This window comes from Mustelus asterias, chromosome 14, assembly GCF_964213995.1.
Source record: "Mustelus asterias chromosome 14, sMusAst1.hap1.1, whole genome shotgun sequence".
In the NCBI taxonomy this organism is placed as follows: domain Eukaryota; kingdom Metazoa; phylum Chordata; class Chondrichthyes; order Carcharhiniformes; family Triakidae; genus Mustelus; species Mustelus asterias.
In genome coordinates this window covers 102,991,856-103,006,815 of record NC_135814.1, presented here as the reverse complement: position 1 = coordinate 103,006,815, position 14,960 = coordinate 102,991,856, and the positions used below count along the sequence as shown (strand labels likewise).

Below are 14,960 nucleotides of genomic sequence, written 5' to 3'. Positions count from 1 at the left end.
ATGGATTGGGCTACATTCACGACCTTTGTAGTTCCTTGCGGTCTTGGGCAGAGCAGGAGCCATACCAAGCTGTGATACAACCAGAAAGATGCTTTCTATGGTGCATCTGTAAAAGTTGGTGAGATCATAGCTGACGTGCCAAATTTCCTTAGTCTTCTGAGAAAGTAGAGGCATTGGTGGGGCTTTCTTAATTATAGTGTCGACATGGGGGGACCAGGACAGGTTGTTGGTGATCTGGACACCTAAAAGCTTGAAGGGAAGTAGTTTCTTCTCAATTCTATTTTAAATTTGCTGCCCCTTATCCTAAGACTGTGACCTCTCGTCCTAGAATGCCCCACAAGAGGAAGCATCCGCTCCACGTCTACTTTATCCATACCTTTTATCATCTTGTGTACCTCAATTTGATCTCCCCTCATTCTTCTCAATTCCAGAGAGTATCGGCCTAAACTGTTCAATCTCTCTTCATACGACAAACCCCTCATCTCTGGAATCAATCTAGTGAACCTCCTCTGAACTGCCTCCAATGCCACTACATCTTTCCTCAAGTAAGGGGACCAAAACTCCAGGTGCGGCCTCCCCAATGCCTTGTACAGTTGCAACAATACTTCCTTACCTTTTCTTGAATTAAAAAATTCTAACATGTTGTTTTTTAAGCCACAGCTGCAGTTAACCAAAGTGATCAATTTTGAGCGGCACGGTGGTTAGCCCTGCTGTCTCACAGCACCAGGGACCTGGGTTCGATTCTGGCCTCGGGTGGCTGTCTGTGCGGAGTCTGCACGTTCTCCCCGTATCTGTGTGGGTTTCCTCCGGGTGCTCTGATTTCCTCCCACGGTCCAAAGATGCGCTGATTGGCCATGTTAAATTACCCCTTAGTGTCAGGGGGATTAGCAGGGTAAATACATGGGGTCACGGGGATAGGGCCTGGGTGGGATTGTTGTTGGTGCAGGTTTGATGGACCGAATAGTTTCCTTCTGCATTATGTAGGGATTCTAAAGCTAAAAGCTGGGCGTACAATATTCCTTCTGCTTTTTCATCTAGACACTGCCTTGCTCTATCTCCATCCTCTTCATAAGGTCACAGCAACCATTGTTAGCATCGGTGCTTCAAAAGCAGCAGCAGAAGATGTTTCTCAGAAACTTTCCTCCTTTCTTTACTCTAAGTGCAGTGGGCAGTTCTCCCATCCTGCTTCTTCCTTTTCTTTTCCTATCCTTTATTTAAGTTTATTTATTAGTCACAAGTAAGGCTTACATTAACACTGCAATGAAGTTACTGTGAAATTCCAGCACCTGTTCGGGTCAATGCACCTAACCAGCACGTCTTTCAGACTGTGGGAGGAAACCGGAGCACCCGGAGGAAACCCACGCAGACACGGGGAGAACGTGCAGGCTCCACACAGACAGTGACCCAAGCTGGGAATCGAACCCAGATCCCTGGCACTATGAGGCAGCAGTGCTAACCACTGTGCTGCCCATAAGGCCTAAGGCCTCCTAAGGCCTTTGCAGGTTAAAAAAGTCAGAAGTTTCTATTTTCTTTCCCTGTCTGTGTCATTAATGATGTGGAGATGCCGGCGTTGGACTGGGGTAAACACAGTAAGAAGTCTCACAACACCAGGTTAAAGTCCAACAGGTTTATTTGGTAGCAAAAGCCACTAGAGCTTTCGGAGCGCTGCTCCTTCGTCAGGTAAGTGGGAGTTCTGTTCACAAACAGGGCATATAAAGACACAAACTCAATTTACAAAATAATGGCTGGAATGCGAGTCTTTACAGGTAATCAAGTCTTAAAGGTACAGACGATGTGAATAGAGAGAGGGCCAAGCACAGGTTAAAGAGATGTGTATTGTCTCCAGACAGGACAGTTAGTGAGATTTTGTAATCCCAGGCAAGTCGTGGGGGTTACAGATAGTGTGACATGAACCCAAGATCCCGGTTGAGGCCGTCCTCATGTGTGCGGAACTTGGCTATCAGTTTCTGCTCAGCGACTCTGCGTTGTCGTGTGTCGTGAAGGCCGCCTTGGAGAACGCTTACCCAAAGATCAGAGGCCAAATGCCCATGACTGCTGAAGTGTTCCCCAACAGGAAGAGAACACTCTTGCCTGGTGATAGTCGAGCGGTGTTCATTCATCCGTTGTCGTAGCGTCTGCATGGTCTCCCCAATGTACCATGCCTCGGGACATCAGGTAGACAACGTTGGCCGAGTTGCAAGTTGGCCAAGTTGGCACACGACAAGAGTATACTCTTGCAACTCGGCCAACGTTGTCTACCTGATACGCTGCAGGAAAGGATGTCCCGAGGCATGGTACATTGGGGAGACCATGCAGACGCTACGACAACGGATGAATGAACACCGCTCAACAATCACCAGGCAAGAGTGTTCTCTTCCTGTTGGGGAACACTTCAGCGGTCACGGGCATTCGGCCTCTGATCTTGGGGTAAGCGTTCTCCAAGGCGGCCTTCACGACACACGACAACGCAGAGTCGCTGAGCAGAGACTGATAGCCAAGTTCCACACACGAGGACAGCCTCAACCGGGATCTTGGGTTCATGTCACACTATCTGTAACCTCCATGACTTGCCTGGGCTTGCAAAATCTCACTAACTGTCCTGGCTGGAGACAATACACATCTCTTTAACCTGTGCTTAACCCTCTCTCCACTCACATTGTCTGTACCTTTAAGACTTGATTACCTGTAAAGACTCGCATTCCAACTCGCATTTTGTAAATTGAGTTTGTGTCTTTATCTGCCCTGTTTGTGAACAGAACTCCCACTTACCTGACGAAGGAGCAGCGCTCCGAAAGCTAGTGGCTTGTGCTGCCAAATAAACCTGTTGGGACTTTAACCTAGTGTTGTGAGACTTCTTACTGTGTCATTAACTTCAGCTCCTGATCCATCTGCGTCATTGCACCTGGTTTACTCCAGATTCTCCCATATACATACATTGATGAGGTCATTTACCTGGCCAGTCACTGCCTGGCCAAATAACATGCAACTCAATTGCCTTTGTGCAGTTTGCTAACACTACAGCAAGTCTCAAACACAGTTTTTCACAGTATGGCCCCAGTTCAGGAATGAGGGATGTAATAGCCGTGGGAATGGTTTCAGTTTCGAACGGTCGAGTGAATCAGGACCAATGCTCTGCTGCCACTGTGTGAAAATGAACGCATTCCTGTGACTTTTTCTGCCTTTCTCCCATGCAGATGCTTCCTTTCATTAACCGCAAAGAAGTTTGAGTGATTAATAGAAGGGAAAGACTGACCTTTCGGCAAACAGCGAGCCTCACGCTGATCCCTGCTTTGTGCACCAGGTGAACCACAGCCATTAGATCTTTATAATTCACCACAGAGTCTGAAACAGAGGAAGCAAGAGAAAAATAACGCACGGTATTACGCTGCAATTCATTTCGTGTATCCGCAGAATTGTTACAGCACGGGAGGAGGCCATTCAGCCCACTGTGTCTGCGCCAGCTCTCTGAATGAGCAATACACCCGGTGCCATTCTCCTGCCTTCTCCCCGTAACCCTGGAATGTGGAGTTGAGGCCGCAATCAGATCAGCTGGTGAATGGCGGAACAGACTTGAGGAGCCAAATGACCTACTCCTGTTCATCATTCATATGTCAATATGTATGTACAAGCAGTAGGACACATATTCAGCACCTTTATGTACATTCCAAACAGCTAATTCAAGAGCAGCACTGACTGAGGCTTGGGGATATGTGCTCCCATCCTGCTGGTTGGGAATCGATAGCTGGAATGTGGGAAAATAACCAATATATCTATTTTCCGCACAATCAGGGAATCTGACTGTATCTTTTGCCTACAATTAATTGGCAGTACTGGGGAGCAGTACATTCCATTATCTAAGTCTTTACAAGGGTACAAGATGTCCTTCAAACTATTTTTTGAGGATAGGAACACCATGAGATGGCGATTTCTCCCAGAGAAACTGGAGGGCCGAAGGGCCTGTTTCTATGCTGCACTGTGTTCTTGTTTTTTAACTAACCTCTTTGCTGCACCTTTTTGGGTGTCATCTCCAAAAGCAGCATTTTACGATGGGTGTTTGAATCAAAGAACAAAGAAAATTACAGCACAGGAACAGGCCCTTCGGCCCTCCAAGCCTGCACCGACCATGCTGCCCGACTGAACTAAAACCCCCTACCTTTCAGGGGACCATATCCCTCTATTCCCATCCTATTCATCTATTTGTCCAGACGCCCCTTAAAACTCACTATCGTATCTGCTTCCACTACCTCCCCCAGCAGCGAGTTCCTGGCACCCACCACCCTCTGTGTAAAAAGACTTGTCTCATACATCACCTTTAAACCTTGCCCCTTGCACCTGAAACCTATGCCCCCTAGTAATTGACTCTTCCGCCCTAGGAAAAAGCTTCTGATTATCCATTCTGTCCATGCCTCTCATAATCTTGTAGACTTCTATCAGGTCGTCCCTCAACCTCCGTCTTTCCAGAAAGAACAAACCAAGTTTCTTCAACCTCTCCTCATAGCTAATGCCCTCCATACCAGGCAACATCCTGGTAAATCTTTTCTGTACCCTCTCCAAAGCCTCCACATCCCACATCCTTCTGGTAGTGTGATGACCAGAATTGAACACTATATTCCAAGTGCGGCCTAACTAAGGTTCTATAAAGCTGCAACATGGCTTGCCAATTTTTAAACTCAATGCTCCGGCCGATGAAGGCAAGCATGCCGTATGCCTTCTTGACTACCTTCTCCACCTGCATTGCCATTTTCAATGACCTGTGTACCTGTACACCCAGATCCCTTTGCCTATCAATACTCTTAAGGGTTCTGCCATTTACTGTACATTTCCCATCTGTATTAGACCTTCCAAAATGCATTACCTCACATTTGTCTGGATTAAACTCCATCTGCCATCTGTCCACCCAAGTCTCCAACCAATTTATATCCTGCTGTATCCTCTGATGGTCCTCATCGCTATCTGCAAATCCACCAACTTTTGTGTTGTCCGCAAAATTACTAATCATTTTCCTCCAAATCAATTATATATATTACAAACAGCAAAGGTCCCAGCACTGATCCCTGAGGAACACCACTTATCACAGCCCTCCATTCAGAAACGCACCCTTCCACTGCTATCCTCTGTTCTATGACCGAGTCAGTTCTGTATCCACTTTGCTAGCTCACCTCTGATCTCGTGCGATTTCACGTTCTGCACCAGTCTGCCATGAGGGACCTTGTCAAAGGCCTTACTGACGTCCATGTAGACAACATCCACTGCCCTACCCTCATCAATCACCTTCGTCACTTCCTCGAAAAACTCAATCAAGTTAGTGAGACACAACCTCCCCTTCACAAAACCATTTTGCCTCTCGCTAATACATCCACTTATTTCCAAGTGGGAGTAAATCCACTGATGTAAGGCTCACCGGCCTGTAATTACCTGGATTATCCTTGCTACCCTTCTTAAACAAAGGAAAAACATTGGCTATTCTCCAATCCTCTGGGACCTCCCCTGTACAGTAAGAAGTCTCACAACGTTGGACTGGGGTAAGCACAGTAAGAAGTCTCACAACACCAGGTTAAAGTCCAACAGGTTTATTTGGTAGCAAATTTGCTACCAAATAAACCTGTTGGACTTTAACCTGGTGCTGTGAGACTTCTTACTGTGCTTACCCCAGTCCAACACCAGCATCTCCACATCAGACCTCCCCTGTAGCCAGTGAGGATACAAAGATTTCTCTCAAGGCCACAGAAATTTCCTCCCTTGCCTCTCTCAGTGCTCTGGGGTATATCTCATCAGGCCCTGGGGACTTGTCCACTTTAATGTTTCTCAAGAACCCCAATACCTCCTCCTTTTTGATTTCAACATGACTCAAACTATCTACACATCCTTTCCCAGACTCAACATCCACCAAGTCCTTCTCTTTGGTGAATGCTGACACAAAGTACTCATTTACTACGTCGCCCATTTCCTCTGGCTCCATGCATAGATTCCCTCCCCCGTCCTTGAGTGGGCCAACCCTCTTCCTGGCTACCCTCTTGCTCTTTATATATATATATATATAAAAAGCGTTGGGATTTTCCTTAATCCTGCTGGCCAATGACTTTTCATGACCCCTTTTAGCCCTCCTTACTCCTTGCTTAAGTTTCTTTCTAATTTCCTTGCATTCCACACTTGCTTCGTGTGTTCCCAGACTCCTAGCCTTGACAAATGCTTCCTCTTTGTCTTTGACTAGGCTCACAATATCTCTCGTTATCTAAGGTTCCCAAAACTTGCCATACTTATCCTTCATCCTTACAGGAATGTGCCGGTCCTGAATCCCTATCAACTTACACTTGAAAGCCTCCCACATGCCAGATGTTGATTTGCCCCCAATCTACATTCTTCAGTTCCTGACTAATATTGTTGTAATTAGCCTTCCCCCAATTTAACACCTTCACTTGAGGACTACACTTATCTTTATCGGTGAAACACCAATTGTTTGGAGTCCAGTTCCTCAATCCAATGTGCCGCCAGGGAGTCATACTCCCCATGGCCCCAACAACTCACCGGCTTTCATTGCATAATGAGCAAACACGCCAGTGGCAATCGATTCTGTGCTCTGTGTAATTCAGGCTGTTACTGATACAACAAACTCTCTGTTTACCTGTTTGTAGGACTTGCTGCAGAAGGTTCTTGACCAGGGACACAGTAATGGTGACATCCTTCAGCAGCATGATGAATCCGGAATAGCCCACATCCCTCAGTTTGATCCGCTGCTTACTCCGCTCATAAACCTTATTGCACTTTAACATCCTCCCAAATATCTATCGCGGGATAGAAAGCAGACATATTAAATCTACATTCAGAACTGAAATGTTAAACCTGAAAGCTTTGCTCAAAACTCTGTAACGCGAAGACAGAAAGCCTTCAATCGAACTGCTCTGACAGACTGTGTGTGCGGAGTCTGCACATTCTCCCCGTGTCTTTGTGGGTTTCCTCCGGGTGCTCCGGTTTCCTCCCACAGTCCAAGAAGATGTGCGGGTTAGGTGGATTGGCCATGCTAAATTGACCTTAGTGTCAGGAGGATTAGCAGGGTAAATGTGTGGGGTTACAGATATAGAGCCTGGGTGGGATTGTGATCGGTGGTGCGGTACGGTGGCACAGTGGTTAGCACTGCTGCCTCACAGCGCCAGGGACCCGGGTTCGATTCTCGGCTTGGGTCACTGTCTGTGTGGAGTTTGCACGTTCTCCCCGTGTCTGCATGGGTTTCCTCCGAGTGCTCTGGTTTCCTCCCACAGTCTGAAAGACGTGCTAGTTAGGTACATTGGCCCGAACGGGCGCCATAGTTTGGCGACTAGGGGAATTTTACAGTAACTTCATTGCAATGTTAATGTAAGCCTTACTTGTGACTGATGAATAAATTTTAACTTTACAGACTCGATGGGCTGAATGGCCTCCTTCTGCACTGTAGGGATTCTAGGATTCTATGACGTGTCCTGTGGGTCTGCCTTAAACAGACAATGACGTGAAGAAAGAAGGGGCTGCGAATGAGTTTTGGCCCTGATATCCTCTTCACATTTGTACTGCACCATACAAAACAGTCACCTCTTTGGCAATACTCGATATACAAGACAAGCTCCGCATTCAGCCATGGCATGCTATACTTGCATCAGTAGTCAGCCTCTATGTCGCAGCTCACATTTCATGTTTTACTCACTGGTACCTCATAACTGGGCGTAAAGGATCAAGTAGGCATTACGGATTGTGTTGTTAAGATGTGCAGGAGTTTAAGACACGCCCACATTTGGCGTTGGACGCCAATAATGTTTCAAAATGGCGACCACACTCACACCAGCAGTTCAGTTTTATACTCGGCGTATCAGTACATCTCTGTTTCTGGAGGGAATTTATGAGGTTTTAGCTTTGAGGAGAGGTTGAAGAAACTTGGTTTGTTCTCACTGGAGTGATGGAGGTTGAGGGGAGACCTGACAGAAGTCTACAAGACTATGAGAGACATGGACAGAGTGGATAGTCAGAAGCTTTTTCCCAGGGTGGAAGAGTCAATTACTAGGGGGCACAGGTTTAAGGTGCGAGGGGCAAGGTTTAAAGGAGATGTACGAGGCAAGTTTTTTACACAGAGGGTGGGTGCCTGGAACTCGCTGCTGGGGGAGGCAGTGGAAGCGGATACGATAGCGACTTTTAAGGGGCGTCTGGACAAATACATGAATAGGATGGGATTAGAGGGATATGGTCCCCGGAAGGGTAGGGGGTTTTAATTCACATGGGCAGCATAGTCGGTGCAGGCTTGGAGGGCCGAAGGGCCTGGTCCTGTGCTGTAATTTTCTTTGTTCTTTGTTGACTTATACTCTGACATCTTTACGGTTAATAATAAAATCCCACAATGAACTGAATGTTCTCTTTTACACATCTCAACCATTCTAATTTTTTTGAAAACGGAGCAGGCACTTGGGGAGATACGGATTGTTAATCTGCTCTGTTTCATACACACCAGAGCAGTGACTATGATTGAAATAGGTCCAGTCAGTACAGCCTGTATTTGTGCAATGGTACAAGGTAACAAAAGCACTGTACTTCCCAGGTTAGTGAGTCATAGGAACAGGAATGGACCATTCAACTACTTGAGCTATTCCATGCGATCCTGGCTAATCTGTATGATAATTCCAACCACCCGCCTTGTGCTCTGTATCCTCTTGTACAGCAGGCTGGCAAAATCTACTGATCTCAGAACTAAAACTATTAGTCGAGTTGGCATCAATTGCTGTTAGTGGGACCAAGTTGCCTAAAACCGTACACAGTATTCCAGATGTGCTTTAGCCAGGGCACAGTATAGCTGTGGCAAACCCTTCTCTCTTTTATATTCCAGTGCTCTGCTAAAATAGCTTGTTAAATTAATTCTGTGCCCGGCTAGTAGATCTGTGTACGTACACAAGGAGACACAGGAACGCAAGAATTAGGAGTAGGCCATTCGGCCCCTCGAGCCTCGTCTGTCTTTCTAGAAAATCATGACTGATTGTATAATAGCTTCAACTTCACCTTCTTATCTGCTCCCCCCATAACCCTCGACTCCCTTGTCGATGAAAAATCTGTCTAACACAGCCTGGAATAAACTCAGTGCATCAGCCCCCACTGCTCTCTGAGGAAGGGAATTCCACAGACTAACAACACTGCAGAGAAAAAACTTCTGCTCATCTCAGTCTTAAATAAGCAACCCCTTACTTTTTAAACTGTGTCCCTTAGTTCTCGAGGTTCTACACAGGCCCTTCAAATCTCTTTGGCCCACCATGGGGTTTCTAGTTTATCACTATTGAAAGAGTACTGGACTTGCGGATAGCGAAGAGCATTGTCGGGCAATACAGCAGGATATAGATAGGCTGGAAAATTGGGCGGAGAGGTGGCAGATGGAGTTTAATCCAGATAAATGCGAAGTGATGCATTTTGGAAGAAATAATGTAGGGAGGAGTTATACAATAAATGGCAGAGTCATCAGGAGTATAGAAACACAGAGGGACCTAGGTGTGCAAGTCCACAAATCCTTGAAGGTGGCAACACAGGTGGAGAAGGTGGTGAAGAAGGCATATGGTATGCTTGCCTTTATAGGACGGGGTATAGAGTATAAAAGCTGGAGTCTGATGATGCAGCTGTATAGAATGCTGGTTAGGCCACATTTGGAGTACTGCGTCCAGTTCTGGTCGCCGCACTACCAGAAGGACGTGGAGGCATTAGAGAGAGTGCAGAGAAGGTTTACCAGGATGTTGCCTGGTATGGAGGGTCTTAGCTATGAGGAGAGATTGGGTAAACTGGGGTTGTTCTCCCTGGAAAGACGGAGAATGAGGGGAGATCTAATAGAGGTGTACAAGATTATGAAGGGGATAGATAGGGTGAACGGTGGGAAGCTTTTTCCCAGATCAGAAGTGGCGTTCACGAGGGGTCACGGGCTCAAGGTGAGAGGGGCGAAGTATAACTCAGATATTAGAGGGATGTTTTTTACACAGAGGGTGGTGGGGGCCTGGAATGCGCTGCCAAGTAGGGTGGTGGAGGCAGGCACGCTGACATCGTTTAAGACTTACCTGGATAGTCACATGAGCAGCCTGGGAATGGAGGGATACAAACGATTGGTCTAGTTGGACCAAGGAGCGGCACAGGCTTGGAGGGCCGAAGGGCCTGTGTCCTGTGCTGTACTGTTCTTTGTTCAGATATTTGTTGGTCCAGAATGGATACTATCTCACTTACCTATGTTGAAATCCATCTGCCACAGGTTCACTAACTTAGCTAATCTACCAATTTCTCTTTGTAACTGTAATAAGTCCTCGGAGGTAGAAGTCCCTTCACCAAAATCCCTTTATTTACAAGAGTGACAACAGCCTATAGAGTGCTTTCAGTGAGCAGTCTGATTAACAGTCTGACCAACAGTCTGACCAACAGTCTGACCAACAGTCTGACCAACAGTCTGACCAACAGTCTGACCAACAGTCTGGCCAACAGTCTGACCAACAGTCTGACCAACAGTCTGACCAACAGTCTGACCAACAGTCTGACCAACAGTCTGGCCAACAGTCTGACCAACAGTCTGACCAACAGTCTGACCAACAGTCTGGCGCTCCTTAACTCGGAGTGCCAGAGGAACTGACGCTCCTGGTTAAGTACAAAGCAAGAGGCTCCCTGATTGGCCCATCGCTTTGGCCCTTAATCAGGGTGTTTATATTCTAACAGGCCCAGCTCAATTGCCTGATTAAAGTCATTCCAGCAATGTTCTGCTCCTGTCTATTTTATTTTTTATTATTGATTCGTGGGACATGGGCGCCGCTGGCTGGCCCGCATTTATTGCCCATCCCTAGTTGCCCTTGTTCAGAGGGTAGCTGAGAGTCAACCACACATTGCTGTGGCTCTGGAGACACGTGTAGGCCCGACCACTACATTCTGCACTCTCTCCTTTCCTTCTCTATGAACGGTATGTTTTGTCTGTATAGCGCGCAAGAAACAATACTTTTCACTGTATGTTAATACATGTGACAATAATAAATCAAATCAAATCAAATCAAAGACCAGGTAAGGACGGCAGATTTCCTTCCCTAAAGGACATTAGTGAACCAGATGGGTTTTTTCCAACAATCGACAATAGTTTCATGGTCATCAGTAGATTCTTAATTCCAGATATTTTTTATTGAATTCAAATTCCACCATCTGCCGTGGCGGGATTCGAACCCGGGTCCCCGGAACATTAACTGAGTTTCTAGATTAATAGTCTAGCGATAATACCACTAGGCCATCGTCTCTATGTCACATACTGTGCCATTAATATCTGTGGGATTGGCAAATTTTGATACCTGGCTCTCCACTGTTTTACCCAAGTCATTAGTAACGAGAGCGATTGGTTGAGACTCCAGCACAGATTCTTGTGGGACATCATTCGCCACTTCCTTTCAAATCAGTTACTTACCCATTATCCCTACTTAGTCTCTGACCACCCAACCAAGGTCAATAATCTGCCTTCAATTCACCATGTTTAATTTTAGTTAACTCGCTTTGGCTTTAACCACACGGCCTCCAACTACACTGTCTGCACACACACCTGCTCAGCCTGGGAACAAGCCTGTTCATCTGCATGAGTCCCTCTCCCTTTTGTTTTAACCTCCAAGATAGCAGTTAAGAGTGGCCATATTGAACAGGCCTTTCTTAGTGATCAGGACTAGGGTCTTCCCAATGCAAACATGCATTAAGTGTCCATTGGTTACAGAGGCAGGTTAGCCTCTGGCACGGTAGCACAGTGGTTAGCACTGCTGCTTCACAGCTCCAGGAACATGGGTTCGATTCCCGGCTTGGGTCACTGTCTGTGTGGAGTTTGCACATTCTCCTCGTGTCTGCGTGGGTTTTCTCCGGGTGCTCCGGTTTCCTCCCACAATCCAAAGATGTGCGGGTTAGGTTGATTGGCCATGCTAAAAATTGCCCCTTAGTGTCCTGGGATGCGTAGATTAGAGGGATTAGCGGGTAAAATATGTAGGGAAATGGGGGTAGGGCCTGGGTGGGATTGTGGTCGGTGCAGACTCGATGGGCCGAATGGCCTCTTTCTGTACTGTAGGGTTTCTATGATTCTATGAATTGCTAATCACCTCTGAGTAAATAACTTCAATGGCCAGCTCATGAGCATTTTACTTGGCATTCACTGCAGTAATTGTACTTCCCACAGAATCCTATAAAGTTCTAACGAGACTAGACAGGGCAGATGCAAGAAGGATGTTCCCAATGATGGGGGCATTCACAAGTAGGGGTCATTGTCTAAGGATACGGGGTAAACGTTTTAGGACTGAGGTGAGGAGAAATTTCTTCACCCAGAGGGTGGTGAATGTGTGGAATTCACTCCCACAGAAAGTAGTTGAGGCCAAAATATTGTATATTTTAAAATATTGTATATTTGGCCAGCATAATTAAGGACCCCACGCACCCCGGACATTCTCTCTTCCACCTTCTTCTGTCGGGAAAAAGATACAAAAGTCTGAGGTCACAAACCAACCAATTGAAGAACAGCTTCTTCCCTGCTGCCGTCAGAATGGACCTACCTCGCACTAAGTTGATCTTTCTCTACACCCTAGCTATGACTGTAACACTACATTCTGCACTCTCTTGTTTCCTTCTCTATGAACGGTATGCTTTGTCTGTATAGTGTGCAAGAAACAATACTTTTCACTGTATGTTAATACATGTGACAAAAGTAAATCAAATCAAGATCAAATCAAATATATTTTGAAGAATGAGTTAGATATAGCTCTTGGGGCAAAGGGGATGAAAGGTTATTGGGGGGGAAATCAGGATCAGGGTATTGAGTTGGATGATCAGCCATGATCATAATAGATGGCACAGCAGCCTCGAAGGGCCGAATGGCCTCATCCTGCTCCTATCCTCTATGTTTCTTTGTGAAACTGGTGTGACAGACTACGCTTTAAAAATCCCGACACTGAAATGCAAACCTTTTCCAAATCCTCCGCTACAAAATAAGGTCAACAGATCTTCAAACACACAAGCTGTCCCGTCAAGGGCCAACTCTCTGTTTTATTAAGGATGCAGCGTACCTTGAAAACGAGCTCGCGCAGCGTGTCGGAATACTTGTTGGTCAGCAGCAGTGCGTAGAGGATGTCGGCATGCCCTGGTTCAAAGAGCAGCAGGTACAGTTGGTCCCGAGCTGAACTTGTCTGAAGGAGGTTGTGCAGAATCTCCAGGATCCCGGAGAGCTACAACACACAAAGCCACAAGGGGAAAAGAAAATCAGGAATCAGACTCAGAGCCATAACCTAATTCCACACAGAACAGCACTGAGTGGTCACATCAAGATCAGAACGCAAACATTATTTCTGCATTTCTCAAGTCTTTTTCTCTGCTTACCAGTATCGAATGTTATCACTGAGCGATGTTCATACTGGCTGTTTTAAGTTTCAATGTTCCAAGTTGTTTCCAATGTTCCAAGCACACCAGGATGATAGGGAGTGGGATAGCTTGATCTTGGTTTCAGATAAAGCTCGGCACAACATCGTGGGCCGAAGGGCCTGTTCTGTGCTGTACTGTTCTATGTTCTATAGGACCTTAAATCCAGCAACCTCAGGACCGAGGTCATGTCGGTTTTCGGATCTGCCAGATCCTGCCGAATCTCCGATTCTGCCGGATCTCCGATCCCCGGTCCTCATAGAATCATAGAAACCCTACAGTGTAGAAAGAGGCCATTCGGCCCATCGAATCTGCACCGACCACAATCCCACCCAGGCCCTACCCCCATATCCCTACATATTTACCCGCTAATCCCTCTAACCTACACATCTCAAGATACTAAGGGGCAATTTTAGCACAGCCAATCAACCTAACCCGCACATCTTTGGACTGTGGGAGGAAACCGGACATCCGTAGGAAACCCACGCAGACACGAGGAGAATGTGCAAACTCAACACAGACAGTGACCCAAGCCGGGAATCGAACCCAGGTCCCTGGAGCTGTGAAGCAGCAGTGCTAACCACTGTGCTACCGTGCCGCCCTGCTGGATCTCCGATATTGCCGGATGTCAGGGTGGGTGGTTCAGGTCAAGCTGGGTCAGGCAGGAACAAGGGTCATTTGGAGTGCCGGCTAGAGCAGTACACGGAGGGGCAAGTCCAATAACTCGCTGGTGCTACACCGTGTCAATGCAGTGCCTAGCCTGCATTATCTAGGTAATTGTTTTTTTAACTTTACTTGATTAAAATTGACGCGCGGAAAATTATAAAAGTGCCCCATTTTTGGATAGTCGGATTGGAGACACTGTACCTGCAATATGAGTATCAGTGTATAAATGAGGGCTATACACAACCTTTTTAACATTGTCCCCTTCAAGGAAGGCTGCATTTATATACCGCCTTACCTACTCAATAAAAAAAACAATTGTTCATGTCGATTTCATTGCCTGAAACGGGGGTGGAGGCAGATTCAATAATAACTTGGATAAATACTTAAGTGGGTAAAAGTTGCAGCTCTACCGAAACAAAGAAAGGGAGTGGCCTGTTGAACTGTTTCGATTAGTGGTATGTCCACGCTGTACAGTTTATGATTCAAGGATTTCTGTTGCAGAGAGCCAGGCAGCCAATGCAATAGATCTTCCAGTCATAGAATCCCCACAGCGCAGGAGGAGGCCATTGGCCCATCGAATCCGCATCGACATCAATCCCACCCTGGCCCCACTCCCATAACCCCACATATTTACCCTGCTAATCCCACTGACACTAGGGCCAATCCACTAACCCACACATCTTCGGATTCATTAATTGGAATATTGTGGGACAAAAATGGGGGGGGGGGGGCATGGGGGTAAACAACTGAGATAAAAGTCCTGCGGAACAAATCGTCATGTGAGTGTACCTTTAAGAAAGTTTTTTAAAAAATCATGCAGCTTACAGCTTCAGCGCTGTCATTGGGGGTGGAGCTACGCTGTGGCAGTCAGGTGATAGGGGTTTTTTCCCTTTGGACTTCCA

General features: G+C 46.5%; 1 protein-coding gene across 4 annotated transcripts in view; it reads right to left on the bottom strand.

Annotated features, from left to right (window-relative positions):
- The window catches only part of nbeal1 (neurobeachin-like 1), a 277,142-nt gene that overhangs the window by 71,062 nt on the left and 191,120 nt on the right, over positions 1-14,960 (bottom strand). For all 4 annotated transcript variants that reach the window (XM_078228982.1, XM_078228984.1, XM_078228983.1 and 1 more), the window contains 3 exons: positions 13,044-13,202; positions 6,623-6,782; positions 3,254-3,342 (listed from right to left, as the gene is read on the bottom strand). In XM_078228982.1, coding sequence (XP_078085108.1) covers positions 3,254-3,342; positions 6,623-6,782; positions 13,044-13,202 — 408 coding nt within the window. The remainder of the gene's footprint in view (positions 1-3,253; positions 3,343-6,622; positions 6,783-13,043; positions 13,203-14,960) is intronic.